This window comes from Schistocerca serialis, chromosome 5 (assembly GCF_023864345.2).
Source record: "Schistocerca serialis cubense isolate TAMUIC-IGC-003099 chromosome 5, iqSchSeri2.2, whole genome shotgun sequence".
In the NCBI taxonomy this organism is placed as follows: Eukaryota; Metazoa; Arthropoda; class Insecta; order Orthoptera; family Acrididae; genus Schistocerca; species Schistocerca serialis.
Window position 1 is genome coordinate 481,865,638 of NC_064642.1, and position 22,787 is coordinate 481,888,424.

The window sequence follows — 22,787 nt, forward strand, 5'->3', positions numbered from 1 at the left end:
AATGGAAGTATAGCTCTAATGACTCCAACGGAAAAGCTTTAATTTCATAGGCAGAAGAATACAGTCTCAGCCTAATTTTTGAGGCCAAGGATTAGTTCACATTTAGATAAGCTGCATGGAGGCAAGAGTACAATCCTGAATTACGTTTTGTATCTTCAAATGATAACCTCGAGCCATTAGCAATCACACAGAGAATTCTGGATGACTTCCCACTACCCAGTAATACCGGCAGCAAACTTACAAATTTCGCTGGTAAAATCCATTCCTCACCCATGCTGAAATTTTCAGAAAGCAAATGGTCTGACTTCTCTAAAACCTTGATAAGACTGTGGGATAGATCCCTGTCCTGAACAATAACTATGGAAGTACTGAACAGAACAAGAAAGTTTATTCCCAAAGGTTACGTGGGACACTGAGAGCAAGAAGTGGCAAATTAACTGCTGCATAGTCTTGAGGACAAGCACCACCAGCAATGGCTCGACATGATTGAAAAACTTGACTTCGAACAATCTAGCACAAGAGTCGAGTCACTCTTAAACAATGTGGGAGGTGCTAATCAAATAACAAGCAACAACAACCTCATAAAACTGAATACAGTTGCTGCACACATCATCAGGTAAAGCTCCAGGTTTCAATGGATCCTCTTGCACTGTGGTATATATGCTAAAATATGGCTAGCCCAACTCTTCTCCAAGATTCTGCAAACATGATCCATTCCCCAACTTAGGAAACGGACAAAGGTCAGTGGTATCTTAAAACCAGGTAAACCCAACCACAAATATCCAAGTTCTTGTCCTATTGCCCTTCTGAGTACCACATGTAGCAAAACACATACTGAGATACTTGGAGAGATTCCTGTTCAACAGACTGGATTTCGAGCGAACTGAAGCTGTGTGGATCAAGTACGAGGGTAATCCCAAAAATAAGATCTCCTATTTCTTTATAAGTACATAGACCTGTTTATTTCTGCAATGGTTTACGTCAGTTTACAGCTTGAACATTTAGCTATTTTTCAACTTAATCACCATTTCTGTATATTCATTTTTGTAGACGCTGTGGCAGTTTTTGTACGCCCATGTCATACCAGCTCGCTGCCATGCTGTTCAGAAAATTATGAACGTCTTCTTTCACCTCGTCGTCGGAGCTGAATCGCTTTCTGGCCAAATGTTCTTTTAATCTAGGGAACAGGTGATAGTCACTGGGCACCAAGTCAGGACTATAGGGTGGGTAGGTGATTATGTTCCACTGAAACTGTTGTAGGAGAGCAACGGTTTGCTGAGCGATGTGTGGGCGAGAGTTTTGTCATGGAGAATGTGTATGCCCTTGCTCAACATTCTGAATTGTCCATTTGTGTTTTTTCAGAGTCTCACAGTACCTGTCAGTGTTAATTGTGGTCCCAGCGATTCAGCTCCGACAACGAGGTGAAAGAAGAGCTTCATAACTTTCTGAACAGCATGGCGGCGTGCTGGTATGACATGGGCATACAAAAACTGCCACAGCATCTACAAAACTGCATCGACAGAAATGGTGAATATGTCGAAAAATAGCTAAATGTTCAAGCTGTAAACTGATGTAAACCATTGAAGAAACAAACAGGTCTATGTACTTTTATAAAGATAGGAGACCTTACTGTTGGGATTACCTTCGTATTTTCATTAACAACTTACACAGAAGCTGGCCTCCAGAAAAAACAAAAGACTTCTGCTGTACTTATTGACCTGTCCGCAGCTTACGATACTGACGGAGGGAGGATGTTGTGTATCAGCTGCTCTGTGTAATATACTGCAGAAGAATAGCCCAACTTCTCAACAATACGCTGGCTGGCAGACCACTGCAGGTAATTTGTAGGCAACACCGTTAGTGATCAGAAGATCCTCAACCATACACCTACCTCAAAACTCAGTACTGGCTCTGCTAGTATTTAACTTTTACATTGCAGATATGCAAGCCACTCAACCCAGGCAGGTTAGTTATGCTGAAGACTGGGTGACAGTAACTCAGGACAAACGAATTGTCACCAATGACTTATTAATAAAAGACCTAAGTAAAGTACAACAATACTTTCCTAAATGACGACTTCAATCAGACCCTAACAAAACTGAAGCCACTTGCTTTCGCCAGAGTAATATTCTTGCCAACCGAGAAATGGATGTATTTTTAAAGAGCAACAGCCTGGCCTGCAGCAAATATCCACACGAGCTTGGAGTTATAATCGACAGAATGCAATCATTTAAACACTATCTAACAAACCCTGCAGCTAAACTGACATCAAGAATTAATATTCTGCAAAACTTATGTGGTTCACCGTTAGGGTTCAGCAGCTTCGACCTTACGATCACTCACCCTCGGCCTTGCCTACTCTGTGGCAGATTACTGCAGCTCTGTATGAATAAACACAAGCCACGTGACACTAATAGATACACAACTAAATCAAATGATGCAGATTGTTACTGGTACAATCAAGTCCATTCCAGTGTTCTGGCTGTCTGCCCTGAGCCGCATTCCACCAACTAACCTGAGAAGAAATAATAATCCTCTCAGGGAATATAAGAAAATCTGCAACAACCAGGTGCTGTCAGTTCATGGGGACATACCTGCTGTCCAAATCAACAGGCTCTGCTCCAGACATCCGCCACTTAGAACAGCTAGCAACCTTGCGGACTGTAACTTCAACCTCCCTGAAGCTTGGATGGAAGAGTAGTAACAACATTCTACCACAGCTTTCTCCATGCTAACAACAAAACATGGGAACTTTGTCTGCCCTGGGGGATGTGAAGTACACAGGATTTGAACCAACCACAGGAGATGCAGTGACTTACTTTACAGATTTGGAAAGAATACCACTGCAGAGTACATCTGTGGCTTTCCAAAACAGACCGTCAGACACATTATGGAAGAGTGCCTTCAAAATTCGCACCCTGGAAACCTCTCTGACTTCTTGGGCACTACACCAGATGTGATAAATTATATAAATAATATGTCTGTAAATTGTAACTTATGTGCATTTTGTGTTGTATTGTAATTGTATTCCAAAAGTGATGTGTAATTGCCATACAATTATTATTATTATTATTATTATTATTATTATTATTATTTCCTTCACTTTCTCAGACGTTAAGTCCGGTTAAAAATGGAGTGACGCGGACCTTGATCAAGCGTCACTTCCTTTTAACTGTACGGTATGTGTTATATTGCAATTAGGAACTTTCGGGTAATTGAACATGTATCAATAATTACGGATTTCTGTAGTTGTATATATATGTTTGGATGTAGCTGTATTGCATTGATGTACTGGTGGATATTGTGTGGTATGACTCCTGTAGTTGATAGTATAATTGGTATGATGTCAACTTTATCCTGATGCCACATGTCTTTGACTTCCTCAGCCAGTTGGATGTATTTTTCAATTTTTTCTCCTGTTTTCTTTTGTATATTTGTTGTATTGGGTATGGATATTTCGATTAGTTGTGTTAATTTCTTCTTTTTATTGGTGAGTATGATGTCAGGTTTGTTATGTGGCGTTGTTTTATCTGTTATAATGGTTCTGTTCCAGTATAATTTGTATTCATCAGTCTCCAGTACATTTTGTGGTGCATACTTGTATGTAGGAACGTGTTGTTTTAAAAGTTTATGTTGTAAGGCAAGCTGTTGATGTATTATTTTTGCGACATTGTCATGTCTTCTGGGGTATTCTGTATTTGCTAGTATTGTGCATCCGCTTGTGATGTGATCTACTGTTTCTATTTGTTGTTTACAAAGTCTGCATTTATCCGTTGTGGTATTGGGATCTTTAATAATATGCTTGCTGTAATACCTGGTGTTTATTGTTTGATCCTGTATTGCAATCATGAATCCTTCTGTCTCACTGTATATATTGCCTTTTCTTAGCCCTGTGTTGGATGCGTCTTGATCGATGTGTGGCTGTGTTAGATGATACGGGTGCTTGCCATGAAGTGTTTTCTTTTTCCAATTTACTTTCTTCGTATCTGTTGATGTTATGTGATCTAAAGGGTTGTAGAAGTGGTTATGAAATTGCAGTGGTGTAGCCGATGTATTTATATGAGTGATTGCCTTGTGTATTTTGCTAGTTTCTGCTCGTTCTAGAAAGAATTTTCTTAAATTGTCTACCTGTCCATAATGTAGGTTTTTTATGTCGATAAATCCCCTTCCTCCTTCCTTTCTGCTTAATGTGAATCTTTCTGTTGCTGAATGTATGTGATGTATTCTATATTTGTGCCATTGTGATCGTGTAAGTGTATTAAGTGCTTCTAGGTCTGTGTTACTCCATTTCACAACTCCAAATGAGTAGGTCAATATTGGTATGGCATAAGTATTTATAGCTTTTGTCTTGTTTCTTGCTGTCAATTCTCTTTTCAGTATTTTTGTTAGTCTTTGTCTATATTTTTCTTTCAGTTCTTCTTTAATATTTGTATTATCTATTCCTATTTTTTGTCTGTATCCTAGATATTTATAGGCATCCGTTTTTTCCATCGCTTCTATGCAGTCGCTGTGGTTATCCAATATGTAATCTTCTTGTTTAGTGTGTTTTCCCTTGACTATGCTATTTTTCTTACATTTGTCTGTTCCAAAAGCCATACTTATATCATTGCTGAATCCTTCTGTTATCTTTAGTAATTGGTTGAGTTGTTGATTTGTTGCTGCCAGTAGTTTTAGATCATCCATGTATAGCAAATGTGTGATTTTGTGTGGGTATATTCCAGTAATATTGTATCCATAATTTGTATTATTTAGCATGTTGGATAGTGGGTTCAGAGCAAGGCAGAACCAGAAAGGACTTAATGAGTCTCCTTGGTATATTCCACGCTTAATCTGTATTGGCTGTGATGTGATATTATTTGAATTTGTTTGGATATTAAGTGTGGTTTTCCAATTTTTCATTACTATGTTTAGGAACTGTATCAATTTAGGATCTACTTTGTATATTTCCAATATTTGTAGTAACCATGAGCGGGGTACACTATCGAAAGCTTTTTGGTAATCAATGTCTGCGTAGTGTAGCGACCTTTGTTTAGTTTTAGCTTGATATGTCACCTCTGCATCTATTATCAGTTGCTCTTTACATCCTCGTGCTCCTTTGCAACAGCCTTTTTGTTCTTCATTTATAATTTTGTTCTGTGTTGTATGTGTCATTAATTTCTGTTTAATGACTGAAGTTAATATTTTGTATATTGTTGGTAGGCATGTTATGGGGCGATATTTAGCTGGGTTTGCTGTGTCTGCTTGATCTTTAGGTTACAGATATGTTATTCCGTGTGTAAGTGTATCACGGAATGTGTATGGGTCTGCAATGTAACTGTTAAATAATTTAGTTAGATGTGAATGTGTTGAGGTGAACTTTAACCAGAAATTTTCTATTTTATCATTTCCAGGGGCTTTCCAATTGTGCGTAGAATTAATTGCTTGGGTGACTTCATGTTGCAAAATTATCACTTCAGGCATTTGTGGTATCATCTTGTATGTGTCTGTTTCTGCTTGTATCCACCGTGCATGCCTGTTATGTTGTACCGGGTTTGACCATATGTTGCTCCAGAAGTGTTCCATGTCTGTTATGTTTGGTGGATTGTTTATTTTAATGTGTGTGTTATCTATTGTCTGGTAAAATTTCTTTTGGTTTGTGTTGAATGTTTGGTTTTGTTTCCTTCTATTTTCACTTTTTTTGTATCTTCTGAGTCGTTTGGCTAATGCTTGTAATTTCTGCTTCTTTTCGTCTAATTGCTCTGTCGCTTCTTGTTGTGAGATTTTACCTAACCTTTTTCATTTTTTTTCCGAGATTTCATTTCTTATAAATTGTGTTAGCTGTCCGATGTCTTTTCTCAGTTTTTCTATTTTGATCTGTAGCCCGTGTTGCCATGCTGGTTTTGTGGGTTTCTTCTGTGTGTTGGTTGGTTCTGATCTCTGCCTAGTGTGTATATTTAGTGTAGTGAGTGCTCCTATATAAACCAGTAGTTGTAACTCTTCCATAGTTGTGTTTTCATTTATTTTGTTGTGTATGATTGTGTTGATAGTTTTTATTGTTGTTTCGACTTGTGGGTTATTTGGTGGTCTATGCAAGATTGGTCTAATGTCTGTATTTGTGTCTTTGTATTCTATATATGTTAGCTGAAATTTTTCTTCTATATCTAACATCTGTGTCACTTCGTGTTCTATTTGTGCTTGTTCTGGTGGCTGTCTTAAGATTTCGTTTTCCTCTGACTGTTTAATTGGTGCGTGTTGTTCTTTGTTTGTTTGCTCTCGGATGTTTGAGTCCATTACTGTATTTTCTTCTTCTTCTGATCGCACATTATTTTGTTCCAGTACTTGTTGTACTTGTTGTTTGATGTTTTCTAATTCTGACTGGGGTATCCTGTTATTTTTTATTATTACACGGATCTGATCAGCTAGTCGTCGTTCTGTTAAAAATTTTAATTCTGGGTATCTGGTAATAAATGTTGTGTATACTTGTGATCTGTATCCAGTTGTGTTGGTTCCTAGGTTTGTTGCTTGGTAATAACAGAACATGAGGTGTCGATTAACTTCATCTGACCATCTCATCCTCTGTCTTTGTTTTCCTTCTAGGGTGGTTGCAGGAAGCATATCCTGCAAAACACCTCTATTTGGATTTAAATCATTTTCCAGTTGGCTAGCAGTGTCGTTACCATTGTGGGCGGGCATAGGGTTCAAGCGTCGTCCCCGACCATGACGGCGCTTGTCCGAGGCTTCTTTAGTTCTGTCCTGAACCAAGTAATCACACTAAAAGGGGGGTTAGCCCTATTAGTGGTTTGTTCTTTTCGTCGCCTTTTACGACTGGCAGAACATACCGGAGGCCTATTCTTTTCCTGGGCCTCCACGGAAATCACAGAAAAGCTGAATCACGATGGCCAGATATTTGTTTGGACCATCATCCTCCCGAATGAGATTTCAGTGTGCTAACCAATGTGCCACTTCACTCGGTCAAATAGCTCTGCAAGTGCAGTTATTTTGCAGGGAATGGGAACAGTATGCTAATGCTGTCACGATTTTCTAAATATGAGCGGAAAATGTAAACAAATTAAGGAATCTTGTAGTCATGAAATTTTCTGAGTCCACAATTTTTGAATTACTAATGCTCAAACAATTGACTGATTTCAGACCATCAACAGCTTATTAAACCTATTAAACTGACATTTGGTAGTTGTTATAGAGGCTGAATCACTTAACCTGTGAAATGGAGAATGGAATCTCAGTACAAGTGTACTTGAACAATATGACCTGTGTAAATGGAAAACTGTTTACCATATGGATATCCAACTGTATAGGAATAATGATCAGAATGTGCGTTGAGATGTGTGTTGTTAGTAGTGCTTGGTGCTGGTACTGGTATGGTGACACAGGGTGCATTACAGTTGTAGCCAGTCAACATGAGGGTGGGCAAGGTGAGCAGGGCTTTACTCAAAAGTTGTTTTACCCAAACAACAGGAATAGTGCTGCTGCTCTTCGTGAGTACCAATGCATTAAAGTAATATGGAGTGGTCTTCTTTCCTCACTGGGGTTGAGGAAAGTGATTCAGAGGTTTGAATTAACTGGCTATTTGGGAATTGCTCCTAGTAATGTCTAGCAGCCAATTGCACCACAGAGTCTTAAAAAAGTTACTGTTGCCATGACCGAGAATGCTGGATGCTATGTGCAACCTTCAAGCAATGCATGAGCTGTGCCATGGCATCTGAACATTGCATGGTCCGCTGTTGTTTCTGGGAGCAGTAAAGCAATTTCTAGTGCAGTTCCAGCTGTTGTGGATCCAGATGGTCATCACAGTGAGCAATGTTTGTAAGCTGGAATGTAAACAGTGTACACAATTAACAAATGTTTCCCTCTCACGTGGAAATTAAAACGTGTATTTTTTTCAGTGGCTTATTCATTATTTCTCTTTCAGCTGTCCTTACAAATTTTTCAACAAAGTTTCGCTGTCTTATGCTCATTTGTTTTTCATGGGGACCACATCAAGAAGGAGAAGTTTAATTATAACCAAACTGTATGTCTACCTTGACTCCGTAAAGTAGCATTAGTTCATTCTAATAACTGTTCTAAAGTGATTCTTTGTGGCTGTGCTGTTATCTATTATATTCTGCCTTTGACTGCATAGTGGATGGTGGACACACTGGAGATTGCAGATAGTGCTGTGAAAAAGAAAGTTAAGAACATGGCTTTCTGTGATAATGAATGCAAGCTTTAGATTGTGTTTACATTGGTGCGTTTAAAAATAAGACTGACTTTCACAACAGAACATCATGTATCAGTAGTCAAAATTACAAAGAGATGAGGATGTCATAGATCAGACGTAGCTGTATCTGAATCCTGAAGCAGAGACGTTTCCATAATGCAAGAGTATAACTCTTCTTTAATCAAAATTAGACTGTTTCACTGAATTATCGTCTTTTCACGACAAGAAATTTCATATGACTCCATAACTTCAAACAAATTTCCTATTCAAATTTCTCTTAGTTTTCCAATTTCCATTCAAAGTGGACTGAACATGATGATGGTAACTTACCACAAAATATTTTCCATACCTCTGCTTTAATGTGAATTGCCACTTACATTATCCTTCATCCTAAAAGCCCAAATCCTGACCATTACTTACCTTCTCCTCATTACACATAACTGCAAAAATGGAGAAAGCCAACAGTCAGTCTTAGCAATGTTCTCAAATCTCACTGTTTGTGGGAGAAGACTGAGAGGAAGAAGGAGATATAAGATGATACACAACATAAAAGGAAGAGGAAATTATGCAGACCTGAAGACGATGGCAGAAGATCGGACAGCCTGGAGAATACCATGTAAAAACCTGCCTTTTGGCAGAACACTAACAATGATGATGACTAGCCCTCAAAGATCACCAGCACTGGAGTCAATTCTGTCTTCATCGGAGTTTCACATTTTGAATATACACAAAAGTAAATGAAAACTACATTTTGTTGCAATCTCTACTGCAGTATAGAATATGGCAAAACAACTTTCATCTTTTACCTTTGATTCTACCATATATTATAAATTAACCATATCTGTTTACAAATCGTATAATGTAAAAGAGATGTTACCTGGTAGGCAGAAACTGGAGTTACTGATGTTTTCTCAAGACTAGATGTAGGTGAACAGTTGCTTAGTGGTGGTGATGGCTGTGGTGTTAAATGAGGAGTTAGTGGCAATGGGCTTTCAACACTTGTACGCCGAACGAAATTGTTTACTGGACTACTAAATGCACGGAGGAAATTCGGCGAAACAGTCCCTCCAGTGCTGGCTGCAGGAATGAACTCTGGGGCCTGCGGAGTTACCTGTAAAAAATGGAAAAGATTCCTTCTTGTCTCTACAGACGTATTTAAGATTTAAGTAAAAGATAAAGAAACCTCACTTCCCCTTTTCCTCTCCTCTTCTTCTTCTTCTTCTTCTTCTTCTTTCTCCTCCTCCACCAGTGTCAATACAGTCATGCACACATATGACTACCTATCCCCAGCCCCCCCCCCCCCCCTCTCTCTCTCTCTCTCTCTCTCTCTCTCTCTCTGTGTGTGTGTGTGTGTGTGTGTGTGTGTGTGTGTGTGTGTGTGTCAAACATTATATCTCCTTATTTTCCAGAACATGATCTCTCTGTTTATATTTTCATTCTGATCTATTTTACGCTGTTATTCTTCAAGCATTTCATGCATTTTTCTGATAACCATTTGTCTCATATGCACTAACTGTACAACATACGCTTTTTATCCAACCAGTAAGTTGCACCCTGCCCGATTATTTTCTAATGTAAAAACATGCTGATAACCTTAAACAACTGATAATTCAGTCAGTAATAGGGATCCTATCACATTAACTGAGCCACATTTCTATAGCCATTCACTCTATAGTAGTAGATGTTTTAACTAAATATGAAAAGAAGGAGATGGAAATCACAGACCAGAGTGGATGAAGTTCACAGACTCAAAGAAACAGAAAGCAGATTAAGCTGAGGGGACCAGATTGAAATAAAGTGCACGTCATTTATGACGGCGGCCGAGTTTAGGTTCACTCTGTGCATCTGATGTCACAAAACGCAGTCAGCCAATGAACAGAGAATGACGTTGCCAGAGCTCGACTGCAGTGCACAGCACGGACGAGTGTCTTCACTTTTAGAAACGTGCAGTCATAAATAAAGTAATTGAACAAAAGCAATGTCTTGATAGCAGACTTTCTTTTACAGAAAGTTTGGAAAAAGCATTCTTTATACCAATTGCTTCATATTCTATTAATTAATTAAACCAAACAAGCAATAAGCCTCCTAATTCAGGCAATAGCAAGGAAAGGTGTTTGTATCATTCTCACTAACCGCTTTTTCGCAATAAAGAACAGTGGTAATTGTTTATTTACTGTTGTGCTTCGACGTAACGTGAGTAATTCATAATCATACCAACAGTGTTTGTCGGTATTTTGCGTGATATTTTAAAGTTCTCCGGGAGATATATTGAATGACGAGCTGCGTTAGCATAATGGTTGAAGTGTATGGCTGCTAAGCGAAAGGTTCTGAGTTCAAGCCTTGATTGGTGCTTAATATTTTCTTTATTTTAAAAACAATATCGAAGTGTCTTACTTCATGAATTTTATTCGTTTGAATGTAATTTTTTGAAATTTCTAGTGGCAACTAAAATCAACCATACGGAAAGTATACGCTACAGACTTTTACCTCTGCAAACTCTTCAAAATTTCGTGCAAAGGTTTACTACATTTAATGCTGCACAATAACTGCGTTGAACATCAAAACAAAATTAAGTCATTTATGGGGGAAAGGTATCAGTCAAGAAGACGTGTAAAAATCAAATTTTTGGGCCAAATAGTTTTTATGAAATCGAATGATATAGTGTGTCAAAGCAGTCGGAACACAATGTGTCTGCGCAGACGAGCAGTGCAATGATGACAAAATCGTGCACATCGTGGAATGCGGGGAGCATGTCTCTATAGCAGCGAAAGGGTTAATGCGGTCGTGGTGGCTTTACTGCATAAACTGTGCACTCCCCCCTAAACGTAAGTTTGCGAAATATACTATGGCGCTGCTTCTCTTGGTGCATACAACTGGCAACACAGCAATCTCTCGCGTCTGGGCAGGCATGCTCGAACCGCCAAGATAAAAGAATTGAACTGAATGGTCAGTCCAGCATTGTCAAGTCAGAGGGGCAGTTTCCACACATGCAATTACGAGAAGCTGGGAGACTGCTTCTACAAGTGACTTGCCTATAATGGGATGGGACAGAAAAGTGACACAACTGAAGTACCATGTGCTGTGTGGATGCAAGAGAGGTACTGTACTTGAGCCTTTGACACGAATGTGAGCCATGTGGCAAATGGTTGATGGTCAAAGTAGCCTAAGGACAAACCATGATATTTCACAAAGCACCAATGTTCTGCTTTGAGTGTGAGGATGGTGGGGTTAAGGGACTTAATAGTGAGGCCATTAGGTTAGTCCACCTGGAGCTAGTGACATCAGTCAAAAATTTGATCAAATGGTGAGTGTATGTACAAGTAGTACAATCAATGCACTGAGGGTAGTCCTGTTTTTGCAGGGATGGATAAGAAATTCACATTTAAGGGTACAATTTAAGCTAGTTGAAGACCTACACTATATGTGGTTCAACAGTTCAGTTTAAGAAGACACATGTTATTTAGAAGTGTGCTCAATGACTGCAGCTGGAAGGCTGGAAGTTTGTGTGGATATGATGTGAGGGATGTTTTTGTGTATGAGGTTATGAAGCAGGGGTAGTGACTGCCTGTGAAGGCCTTGGGAAGGCATTCAATACACTAGGGGCATAATCAATTGTCACAGAACACGAGACATCTGATTGTGGCAAAACTCTGAAAAATACACTTTCTGGCATGGAAAGTATGGTAATTACTGTGTTAGTATTGTTGGTCGTTGCAAGATATGGTGTGGATGGAGGATTGCATAGAGACATCAGTAAAGTGGAGGTCAGAGTAAATTAAGTCAGCTCACTATGATGCTGGGGGGAAGGGTGGGGGCGAGGAGCGGGTGAGGGGTGAGGGGCAAAGATCTGGGGAGGGGGGGGGGGGGGGGGTGAGATCGGTGGGAGGGGGCAGCAGGGGAGGGGGGAGTGGTGTGGTGGGGGCAGCAGAGACGGGGTTGTGGTTGGAGTGGTGGGGGAGGGTAGGAGTGGGGGAGAGAGGTAGGAGTGGGGGGGGGAGGGAGGCAGGAGCAGGGGGGGGCAGGAGCGGGAGGGAGAGGCAGGAGCGGGAGGGAGAGGCAGGAGCGGGAGGGAGAGGCAGGAGCGGGAGGGAGAGGCAGGAGCGGGAGGGAGAGGCAGGAGTGGGGGGGGGGAGAGGCAGGAGTGGGGGGGGAGAGGCAGGAGTGGGGGGGGGGAGAGGCAGGAGCGGAGGGGGGGGTGGACAGGCAGGAGGGGGGGCGTGGTAGGAGGGTGGGAGGGGGATGGGGATGTGAAGATGAGAGTAGCAGAGTGGGGGAGAGGGAGAACATCATAAATTTGTAAACTGAGCTACTATGTCCCTGTCCATGTGTATGTGCCTGTCGACTATTCAAAACTCTCAGAATTGAGATTGTGGTTAACTTTACTGATTCTAATGTTTGCAATATAACAGTGTTACTTGAACTAACATAACATTTCAATGTAATACTTTCATATTCCTATTCAATGCCAGCACAGCAGAAAAATAAAAATCACTATACACTAATTATCTCTCACGTGGAAAATATCAAACACACTAACCTTCTTTGTAGAGACAGTTTGCTCTATCGTAAGTCCAGCTAAGCCTTTAGTAATGGCATGGGCTGTGGCAATTGTAGGTGTGCTTGCACTTTGGCGATTCTGTAGACAAGTCAATTTAAAGAAGTCCAATGAGAAACAATGGAACATAACAAACAGTATTTCAACAAAAATAGGAAAATAACTGAGTACCATCAGAAGAGAAAGAGATTTGTAACAAAAAATATCAGATCTCTTCTGTAATTAAAATAGGAACGGAAAAAAACACTTGTAAAATGAGAAGCAACAACTTGCAAAATCTAATAATATTTCTTGAATGGTTACAAAAGTCACCAATTACAAAATGTCCGTGTTTGTGTACTTGTGACTATTTCATATTTTATAGGAGGTGTGATCAAGAAGTAACGAGAATTTTCGTTGTTCTTAAAGAATCTTTATTTATTCATCAACATCGTCATTGTCCCCTTCAAAGTAATCCCCATATAATAAACTTGTGCCAGCACTTTTCTAATCTTGGAACTACTTCTGGAACTCACTTTTTGTTATGGTCTTCAGCTCCTTCTTCAATATTGTCATCAGTAACTAATGTGATAGGGTGTCCAGGGCAGTCATTGTCCTCAATGTCTTCTTAGAACCTCTTTGAAATGTTTCTACTAGTCGTAAGCACTTGTCTTACTCATTGTAGAATTGCCGAAAACCATGGCTGTGCTGCACTTTTTCCATTTTTCAAGCAAAACTTAATGCAAATTCTTTGTTCCATCTTTTCAAGAGTAAAAATCTGCCAAGCACTCGAAAACAAGTATAACCTTTTTAACTATCAAGCATAAACTAAACAATCAAAGCAGCTGAAAATGCAAACATACATCAGGAACACGTGTTTACAAGGTAAACAATTATAAAATCTCATTTATACAGTATGAGAAATTTAAAAATTCCCGTTTCTTTTTGATCACACCTCACACTACATTACATACATTGACCAAATCAAAGCATATATTAAAAATGGAATGCATGGATGCTGGGTGGAAGGGAATGGGCAGGATGTGTACTCCTTGCACTTTAAGGAATTGTGGGTTATTTAAAAGTGCAAGAGCAGATTCCTCTTTAATTGCTAAAAAGTAGAGAGAAAAAAAATTAAAATGATTGGGAATAAAAAGTTTTCTAACTTATACGTAGCATTATATGGGTTGGGTGTACAGGAAAGGTGGCTCTGCCCCACTCGGAGGAACCATCTTAAAATTCACCTGCAATGACATAAGCATACCAGAGAAAAATGCAGATTTATTATAGAGCATGACATTAGTGCTCTCTTAATTGTGGGAATCATTCACATTATTCCTCCCTGCACTGATAACTGAACTTTAGAAGTAAAAGCTTGTACTGCAGCACATGCTTGATGTTGGCCAATATAATCTTTCTTATTATTTCCTACCTCTTTTTTATCCTACACTCTCATTTCTATCAATATCTTTCCATTCCTTTAAATTTAGTTATTTTATTTTGACCTTTGTAGCAGTCTTAGCAGTTTTGTTGTCTGTTCTTTTCTCTGACTGCTGCTTCTTTCCTCCTCTTCTAACACTGCCCATCTTTTATCTCAACTATGTTCATATTTCCAAGTTGATCCATACTCTAACTTGGAGGGTCTTTCTCTGCCACTTTTCACTTTTTTGTATAATCTATGCAGCTGACATTTATTTGAAAATTTTCTTCTTTTCCTATCTGCCAATTTCTTCCTTACCCAAGAGTCCAGGGAGATACAATCATTAATTACTGGGTATTTATATTTCCTCCAATATTTACGCATTGTTGTCTGTTGAAGGAAAAGTTTGTACAGAAAAATAAGCTCTTATGCGTATTTACAATGCAACTTTGTGAGCAGGAAATTTTTCTATTTTTACGTTCACTTTGGATATACTTTCTTCAGCTATATAACAAAGGTTCTGTAGTTCTAATCTTATTACATTGTAATAAATCAAAGATTATATTAACTCTTTAAAACATCAGATAGAAACTTACTAAAACATCCACTAAAAAGTCATGGCACTGGAACATCACTGTTCCAGAGACTGGTCTCTTGCTCTATGCTACTGACATGAAGATGAATGACCCCTAGAATACATCTATAATGGAAGTTCAATTCTATTAGCAAATACACTAGTGTAAGAAATGCCATATGCTAAAAAGTAGCTCTGCTGGGACAAGTAATGATCTGCAGTCAGGCTAAGGCTTCCACGGTAAGATGGGTGGAGTGTGGAGCTCGACCAAACAATTACATTTTGTGTGAAATTGCATTTGGTTAGTGACTAAGCGCATGAAAAAAGGGGGGGGGGGGGGAGATGCTATGTGCGGTTGTGAAACATGTACTCACAAAATTTTATATCATTGCACATAATGTGTAGAAAATCTTAGTCATACTTCGTTATAAAATCTTTTGTGAAGAAATGAGGTGCTGTGAAAAGTGCCATCACTGACATCCTAGAAACTCCACCATATCACACATCAAACTGGTAAGATGAGGAGGAAGGTTCACCTGACAGTAGTAGAAATGATGCTTGTTATAGGAGTATGCAGCCTATCATTTACTGTAAGACCAAATTTCGAACCCACAAGAAAAAATGTTCACTGTGTACATAAATTGAAGAGCAACAGTCACATAACTGCAAACAATGGAATTTACAAAGGCTTTAGCATATTATGAAGTGGAAAGCAACAAGTTTTTGAAACTTTTTGTCTGGAGACAATGGTCTTTGTTGGAGCAGCAGTCAGTAACAGCCACAGTCAAAACAGAACAAAAGTGTTGTATGAACATTGATTACACCAATTCCATAACAACAGTGAATTACACAGTAGTTGTTGCTGGGATTCCCAACAGTCACAAATAATTGGAAGCCACTGGAACAAGTCTGATGATTTTCCTCATACTGCAAGTCAACAAACAGGTGTTCTTTTTGTGCACAATCTTGTAGCACACTCATGAACATTAATAAAAAGAACTTTCTGTACGTATTTAATGACTGTGCACACAGTCCTTGCACCAAAATATTGCATCTTGTGAAGTATTCAACATTCAAGAATCAATCATCTGGACCTGTAATCAGAATTGCGTAAAAGATGCCAGTAGTGTTGAGACACCCATAGATGAAACGAACTGAAATTGTGGATTGCAAAGCAAAAGCATAAACATTTAGGGTCGACAGAAGCGTCCGATCCCACGCGTCGGCTTTGACCCGTGACGTAAGGGTGTTGTCATGTGTGACGTCATGACAGCGCGGAGTTTGGTTTGAGTGTGGCTGTCTCCAGTTCTGTTTTATCTTATTTTATTTACTTTTCTGATCTGTTCGTTCTATCTCGTGAGATTTTTTTTTTTTTTTAATTTAAAAACACTTATTACTTATTTTAATTATCTGTTTCCTCGAATTTCTGTTTTAGTTTATTATATTTATCTTTCTGATCTGTTCGTTCTATCCCGTGAGATTTTTTTTTTAAAGACAAAAAACACTAATCAGCTACTGAAGCATCTTTATCTTCTATGGGTTGCAGGGATTACGACCCCTGGGGAGGTGGGTGGGTATTCATACATGGCTGTCTTCACTTACATGTTGTAGCTATGCAAGGCGCCTAAATTTGTTTATATTTAGTTTGCCCCCCACCCAAAACACCCCATTTCCCGCGCTTGTCCCGTTAGTGTCATTAGGCTTCTTGTGGAAAGTGTGTGTGTTTGTTTTTGTTTCCGCCATATTTGTGAAATCATGGGTCAAAGCAGACGGGTGGGATCGGACGCTTCCGTATTTCCAACATTTAATTCTGTTTTCAAATGTGTCTTTACAAAGGAGGACACCACAGTTCTGTCCCTCCTTTATTCTTACAGAACTGCAAAGATGAGTGACACATATATTAGTTTTGGCAGCATTGACATACTGCTAAAAATGATAAAACTGAATAAATTTCCAGGGCCAAATATAATCTGTATCAGATCCTATGCAGAAACCGAGACTGGGTTAAGCCCTGTTGTAATTATAATCTACTGCAGATCCCTCGAACAAAAAATGGTGCCCAGTTGTTAGAAGAAAGCACTGTCTACCAGACTTATTAAAAACATTTTGCAATCCATCTGTTGTAGAATATTCTGAGCACAAATGTAAAGAAGACTACTGAACAGAATGATCTTCATGTCACTTGGTGCAGATTCCAAAAATATGGATCATTCCAAGCCCGACTGACAATTTTATTTCATAAAATTTTGAAAGTGATAATGTAATGAGGTAATTGCAGTATTTCTTGACTTCCAAAATGCATTTGCCTGAGAAAAACAAACAAACAAACAAACACACACACACACACACACACACACACACAAATGAAAGTACAATATAAGGCTGAAGTATGCTATCTTGGATGAAGAGTCATGAACAGATGTAAGAGTAACTTCACCTGCCCTAGAGAAGTGTGTTGGACCCCTTGCTGTTCATGAAACATATTAATAAACTAGTAGACAATATTACTAGGAACCTTAAACTTTTTATCATTATGCAGTTACCTATAATGAGGCACTGTTTATAAACAGATGCACAAATATTCAGATACTGATAAGATTTTAAAGTGGTGCACAGAACAACAACTTTAAGTATCCAGAAATATAAAACCCTGCTCTACACACAACATAAAAAACGTAGTATTGTATAACTACAATAACAAAAGGCTGCAAATTGAATCAGTCAACTTGTACTAACATCTGAGTGCAACAATTTTTTGGGATATGAAATGGAATCATCACAAAGGCTCAGTCACAGGTAAAGCAGGAGGCAGACTTTGATTCACAGGTATGACAATCACAGGTAACCAGGTTACAAAGGAAACTGCTAACAAACCACTCGTGGCACCAATCATATAATACTGGTCAAATATGTAGGATTCATACCAAATATGACTAATGGGGGATACTGCATATATACAAAGAAAGGCAGCAGTAATGGTCACAAGTTTGTCTGACCCAAGGAATACAATCACAAGGATGAAGAAAAACGTGAATTGGCAGATGCTTGGAAATAAGACACCAAACATCCTGCAAAATCCAACTTACAAAGTTTCAAGAACCAGAAGTAAGCAAGGAATATATTACAATCCCCTACACATTCCTTTGTAGAGATCACAAAAACAAGATTAGATTAATTACAGTGCACACAGAGGCATCTGATTAATCATTCTTCCCCTGCTCCATACATGAATGGTATGGGAAGAAATTACTATGTAGAGCCATGGAAGTATCATCTGCCATGCACTTCACAGTGACTTGTGGAGTATAAACATTAGCTCTGTCCACAGGCCCTGGCAGGACTGTAAGTAATGGCTGACTGCCATGTCATCCTCTGCCAATGGAGTCACTGGATGTGGTATGGAGGGGCGCAGGTCAGCACACTGCTCTTCTGGCATTGTACTTTTCATGATCTGGATTTGCAGAGTACAGAACCAGACAATTTCCTCAGATATTTGCAGTCACCTATAACATGCTGATACTGCATCCAAAAATATAAAATATGTGAGGGCTGGATGATAAGTAATGTACCACACATAAACGACAGCACTTGCAAGTGCCAGCTTGCAACACTTTCCATGGAATCTCTGCAACAACCTCAATTAGTCACAAAATACTGCTGTGATTAATTATGTAGTTATTGCGGATGGAAAGGGCTGTTTCAGGATAGCTAATCACTGCAACTGAAGCAATATGTTGTAATCGAATGCCTAACAGCAGGATGTGTTGCCCCACTTGAAATTTATTGAAGGCTGAAAGCAGTGTATGGAATGACTGTGTTGACATCAGCACTGTGCAGTGCAGTGCTAAGTGAACAGATGGTAAAGCTAAAGGACCTGAAACAACAGAATCGTGTGTGTGTGTGTGTGTGTGTGTGTGTGTGTGTGTGTAATGACTAGCTATAGTTGATGATGACCAGAAAACAGTTAACTCTGGTCAGTGTCATTCAGTTTTTATCACTTCTTTGGATTCAGGTAAGTAAATTGAGTTACACCATACATACATCACACAGTAAGATACTAAATCTGCATTTTCATGACCACATGTCGTCCAAATGAATTGGCCACAATTAACTGCACAGAAACACACTTCTTGAGTAACACTCCTGTACATCAAATTGTTAGAAATGAAAGCTTATTTACTGCTACAAAAGAATGTTACGGTTACCCATAAATGCAAATTTGCATCAGGACCTGAGAACTTTCTATACTATTGTTCCTTAACTAAATTGTGTGTTCCTTAGTTGCACTATATTTTGTTAGTCTCTTCCTTACAAATATGACCTCCCTGAATTTAGTTTGGGAATGGTGTGGAGTGGATAAGCCTACTAAAAAAGGGTTCCTCTTCCACCTTTCTGCTGAACCTTCGAGAATTTTTATTGTAGAGTATTTTGACCTCATTTGATGTCATGTCCCCCGTGAGTCACACATATTTGCTTTTATGCTCAAAATTCTCTATATTAAACTTTGAATAGGTCAAACCTCTCAGTATTTTCAACAAATGCCTTTAACATTCTACTTCAATTCTTCTCTACTACAACATACTTCACAGCAGATACATGGTGTATTATCTTTCCTACCTTTTTTTGATACATTCGCTGTAGTAAAAGGTAACAATATGATCTCAAAACTAAATTCTTCTGACATTTTAGCTGTTGGGCAACATAATACTGACCACGGCTTCTTTTAGTGGATCAGAGACAAATATGACAAGTAATCAAACACAAGTTATATTCGAAATAAATAATGTTGTATAACACACTTTACCATGTATGTGGCTAACTTCGACTCTTGTGGCACACCATTTGCCTGTGAGTATGACAAAAACAATGAAGAATCCAGCCTTTCGTCACACGATGTATCTGAAATATTGTGAAATAAGTATTTTTAAATCAAGAGCTTATTTTATTCTGAAACATTTACAGAAACAGCATAGTTTTTAAGTTACTGGAATGTGTGAGAAAATCAACTTAAAATGTATGTAAGAATTGTTTTTCCCCAAACTATTGACTTTAACCTGTGAGATGAGATACCAGACAGTATTACACAAGAGAAATAAGGATACATACTTTCCTTCCTTTGGACAAAATTATACAGCAACTAATTACAAACTAACTAGTATTGTTCATGCACAAAATCACCCATTCAGAAGGTGAAAATTTGTCGCCAGGCATTTGAAGTTACAGCTATTATCTAACTGTCACCCATAATCGGAAACTTAAAAAAAAGGGATTTATTATCAAGACAATATTTGTAATCTTTCTGCTTTAAGTTCAAGTTATCCCAGCAGTTTCTATGGATATACAGCTTTGATCAAAAAAAGGAAATCATATCCTGCCTACATTTTGTATCTGTCCCTACCACATATGCACTACAACCGCAAGCCTTTTCGGGGCGGGGGACATCTTTCAACAGTACATATAACTCATGATTTCCTAGCAATTTAAAACCTATATCTGCTATTGTTTCATTGTTATCATTTATCCTCCTTTTCTTCACTTTCCTCCTCAATCTAAATCAAAGTATTGCCTCAAACACAAAGAACGGGGGGTAAGATAAATAGCTTCAGTCTCTTATGTGGCACGAGATATTCTCAGAAACAAAATCACTAGCTGTCAGACTCCTGTAGTCTTTCATACTGATTTTCATTTCATCCTGTGTTATCCCCTCCCTTTCTCAGATGACTGTCATACTTAATTCTTGGCTAGTTCTTTCAACCCCCTTGCACTTTCATCCTTATTTCTAGAAGCTAGTGTTTTCGTTAGCTTTTATTCATATTTTGGTATATACCTGATAGTTGTTTTTGAACATGCTTTCGGGTCCTTCAGCTGTTTGGCAGTACTCAAACATAAGAATTTAGGCCAAAAATCTCTCCAAAATTCCACACAAAATTCATATGCTAACAGTTTTCATAATTTTGAATGGAACAGCAATTTGCTACGACTTTTTGTCAGCAGACAACATACAGGTATTCCTTTTTGTATTTCAAGTCATACTCTACCTACCCAACATATTCCCAATCCTGATTACTCCACCAAGTTAACATCACACTGACAAAGTCTTACTTATTGCAGCAAATGGTTTTCTATTACATATATAATTTTTTTGGCTGCTGTTATTCAGTCCTAAATTAATAAGCAATATACAAGAAACTTAGGCACTTGCTGAACAGCTAGGAAAATATCCTAAGCACTACTGCCCATACTCCATTTGTTTATATTATTTTCAACAAAGAACACGAAGTAAGAATGCATCATGAAAATCAAATTATGCATGCAAATGTGGAAACTGATATAACAGCCAAGTATTTCACTACCTGACAGCTTTCTAGCCCCAAATTTAAATTATTGATTGCCAGTACTTCAATGTCTGGCATATGTGAAACTAAAAGTCTTTAACCAGTGGTGTTTACATCTTCTAAATAAATATGCGAATCCCATAAAACAATTATGTTAATTTAATACAAATACGTCAAATACACTACCACTGAAATTGCTACGAAATTGCATGCGTCTACACCCGGAGCTTCAGTATAAAAATAAACACACACATACCAACTGTTTAATAAACCTACAATTTTTTCTTTAACATGTTCAACTACACAATGTAAACAGGCTGATTTAAAAAACATAATCCAGTAAGATAAAATGATGATGCTACCACCACATATACAGAACTTTTCACAAAAATGCTACGTTTTCTATCAACTGTGTTCTACTGCGATAATTTTAATGAACATGCCGAAAACTGCAAATATCTTACATGACACATCCTGCGCTTTCACTCGTGTGTCCGTATATGCAACACTCCCATGAAAAACTACACTGGCGACATTTGGGTTCCTCGGAAGAATTAAATTCTCATCGGTATAACAGATACTTAAGTTTGATGGCGTTAATCCTGAATTTGTATAATTCACCCTTGTGTTCACGCTCACAGCTGGTTTTCTGACACTACTTGAGATGCCGTCCATCACGCTTTTCTTTTTTCCGGACAATAAACTTGACTAAACCACAATTTAAAAGGAGCTGAAATATCATTTGGGATGAAAGGGTACTCGATGAAATGTCATTCTACCTACATAGTGGTTCTTAAAGTCGTATACCAACACAGTTTCAAGGAACAACAAAAGCTCCACTTCTGTTGCTGTCTCGTTCAGTGAGATGCGTGCGCATCACGCTGAAAACAGAAGAGACGCTACTCCGCAGTTAACTGAGGTTTGTTTTCAAAACATACCCGGTTTTGTTACAAAAAAAAAGCACACAAAAAATTTAGTAAATAACAATAGAAAACACAGGAACGTTAGACGAAGTCAAATTCAAGTACTAAGACCAGTTTTTTTTTTATTTTAATAGTATCTTCATGGTATAAAATGTTGCGACCGTCCATTTTTCTTCACATTTGCGTTATGTTCGTCGCTATGGAATGACTCATTTTTGCTTGATGTTTCTTCGCCCTCTCATTTCAGTTTGGATGTACAGCCAATAAACACAATATATGAAAGAACTATGCAGACAGAAAATAAAGAGTAGTCCGTTGTATCAAATATAATGCTATAAAATTGCCAGTCATTTTGATCCTTCTTGAGCTTCAGCTTTCCGCTTATCGCATACACTAATGCGCAGAGACTTCGATGCTTCGATGACCGTGGAAAAATTACTCTGAGGAGCATGCCAATCATGTGACAAGGCGCTAAATGAGAAACTCTTTTAAATGTTGTTGGTGAAATAGTAGACTTGGCTTCGTAGAACCCGTATACCTACAATACACAAATGGTTTGCTATCCCATAGTCACTGTTTGACAACACTGTTCAAATTTAAAAAAAAAAAATCTGCGTTGATGACAAAAGACGCAATTTCTTCTTCATCATCATCATTATTCATTCATTTCATGTTGTTCTAAGGCCATTTTCATCACCCAACGGATTCACTTCAGGTTCTTTTTTTTATTATTATTATTTCTTATTTATTCACCCATGGCGCTACGTAGACCCTATAGAGAAGTCTAATATCCTGGTGATCTGT

The 22,787-nt window shown here is 38.4% G+C and overlaps 1 protein-coding gene across 2 annotated transcripts in view; it reads right to left on the minus strand.

Annotated features, from left to right (window-relative positions):
• Positions 1–21,961, minus strand: part of LOC126481314 (PAN2-PAN3 deadenylation complex subunit PAN3) — a 144,023-nt gene extending 122,062 nt beyond the window's left edge. Inside the window, exons 1-4 of one of the 2 annotated variants that reach the window (XM_050104975.1) lie at positions 21,844–21,961; positions 19,530–19,624; positions 12,735–12,833; positions 9,075–9,308 (exon numbers count right to left, since the gene is read on the minus strand). In XM_050104975.1, the coding sequence (XP_049960932.1) occupies positions 9,075–9,308; positions 12,735–12,833; positions 19,530–19,532 (336 nt within the window). In that variant the 5' untranslated portion in view covers positions 19,533–19,624; positions 21,844–21,961. Of the gene's footprint in view, positions 1–9,074; positions 9,309–12,734; positions 12,834–19,529; positions 19,625–21,524 lie in introns of both variants that reach the window. The other variant, XM_050104974.1, reaches the window with a different exon arrangement.
• Between the last annotated feature and the right edge of the window lie 826 nt (positions 21,962–22,787).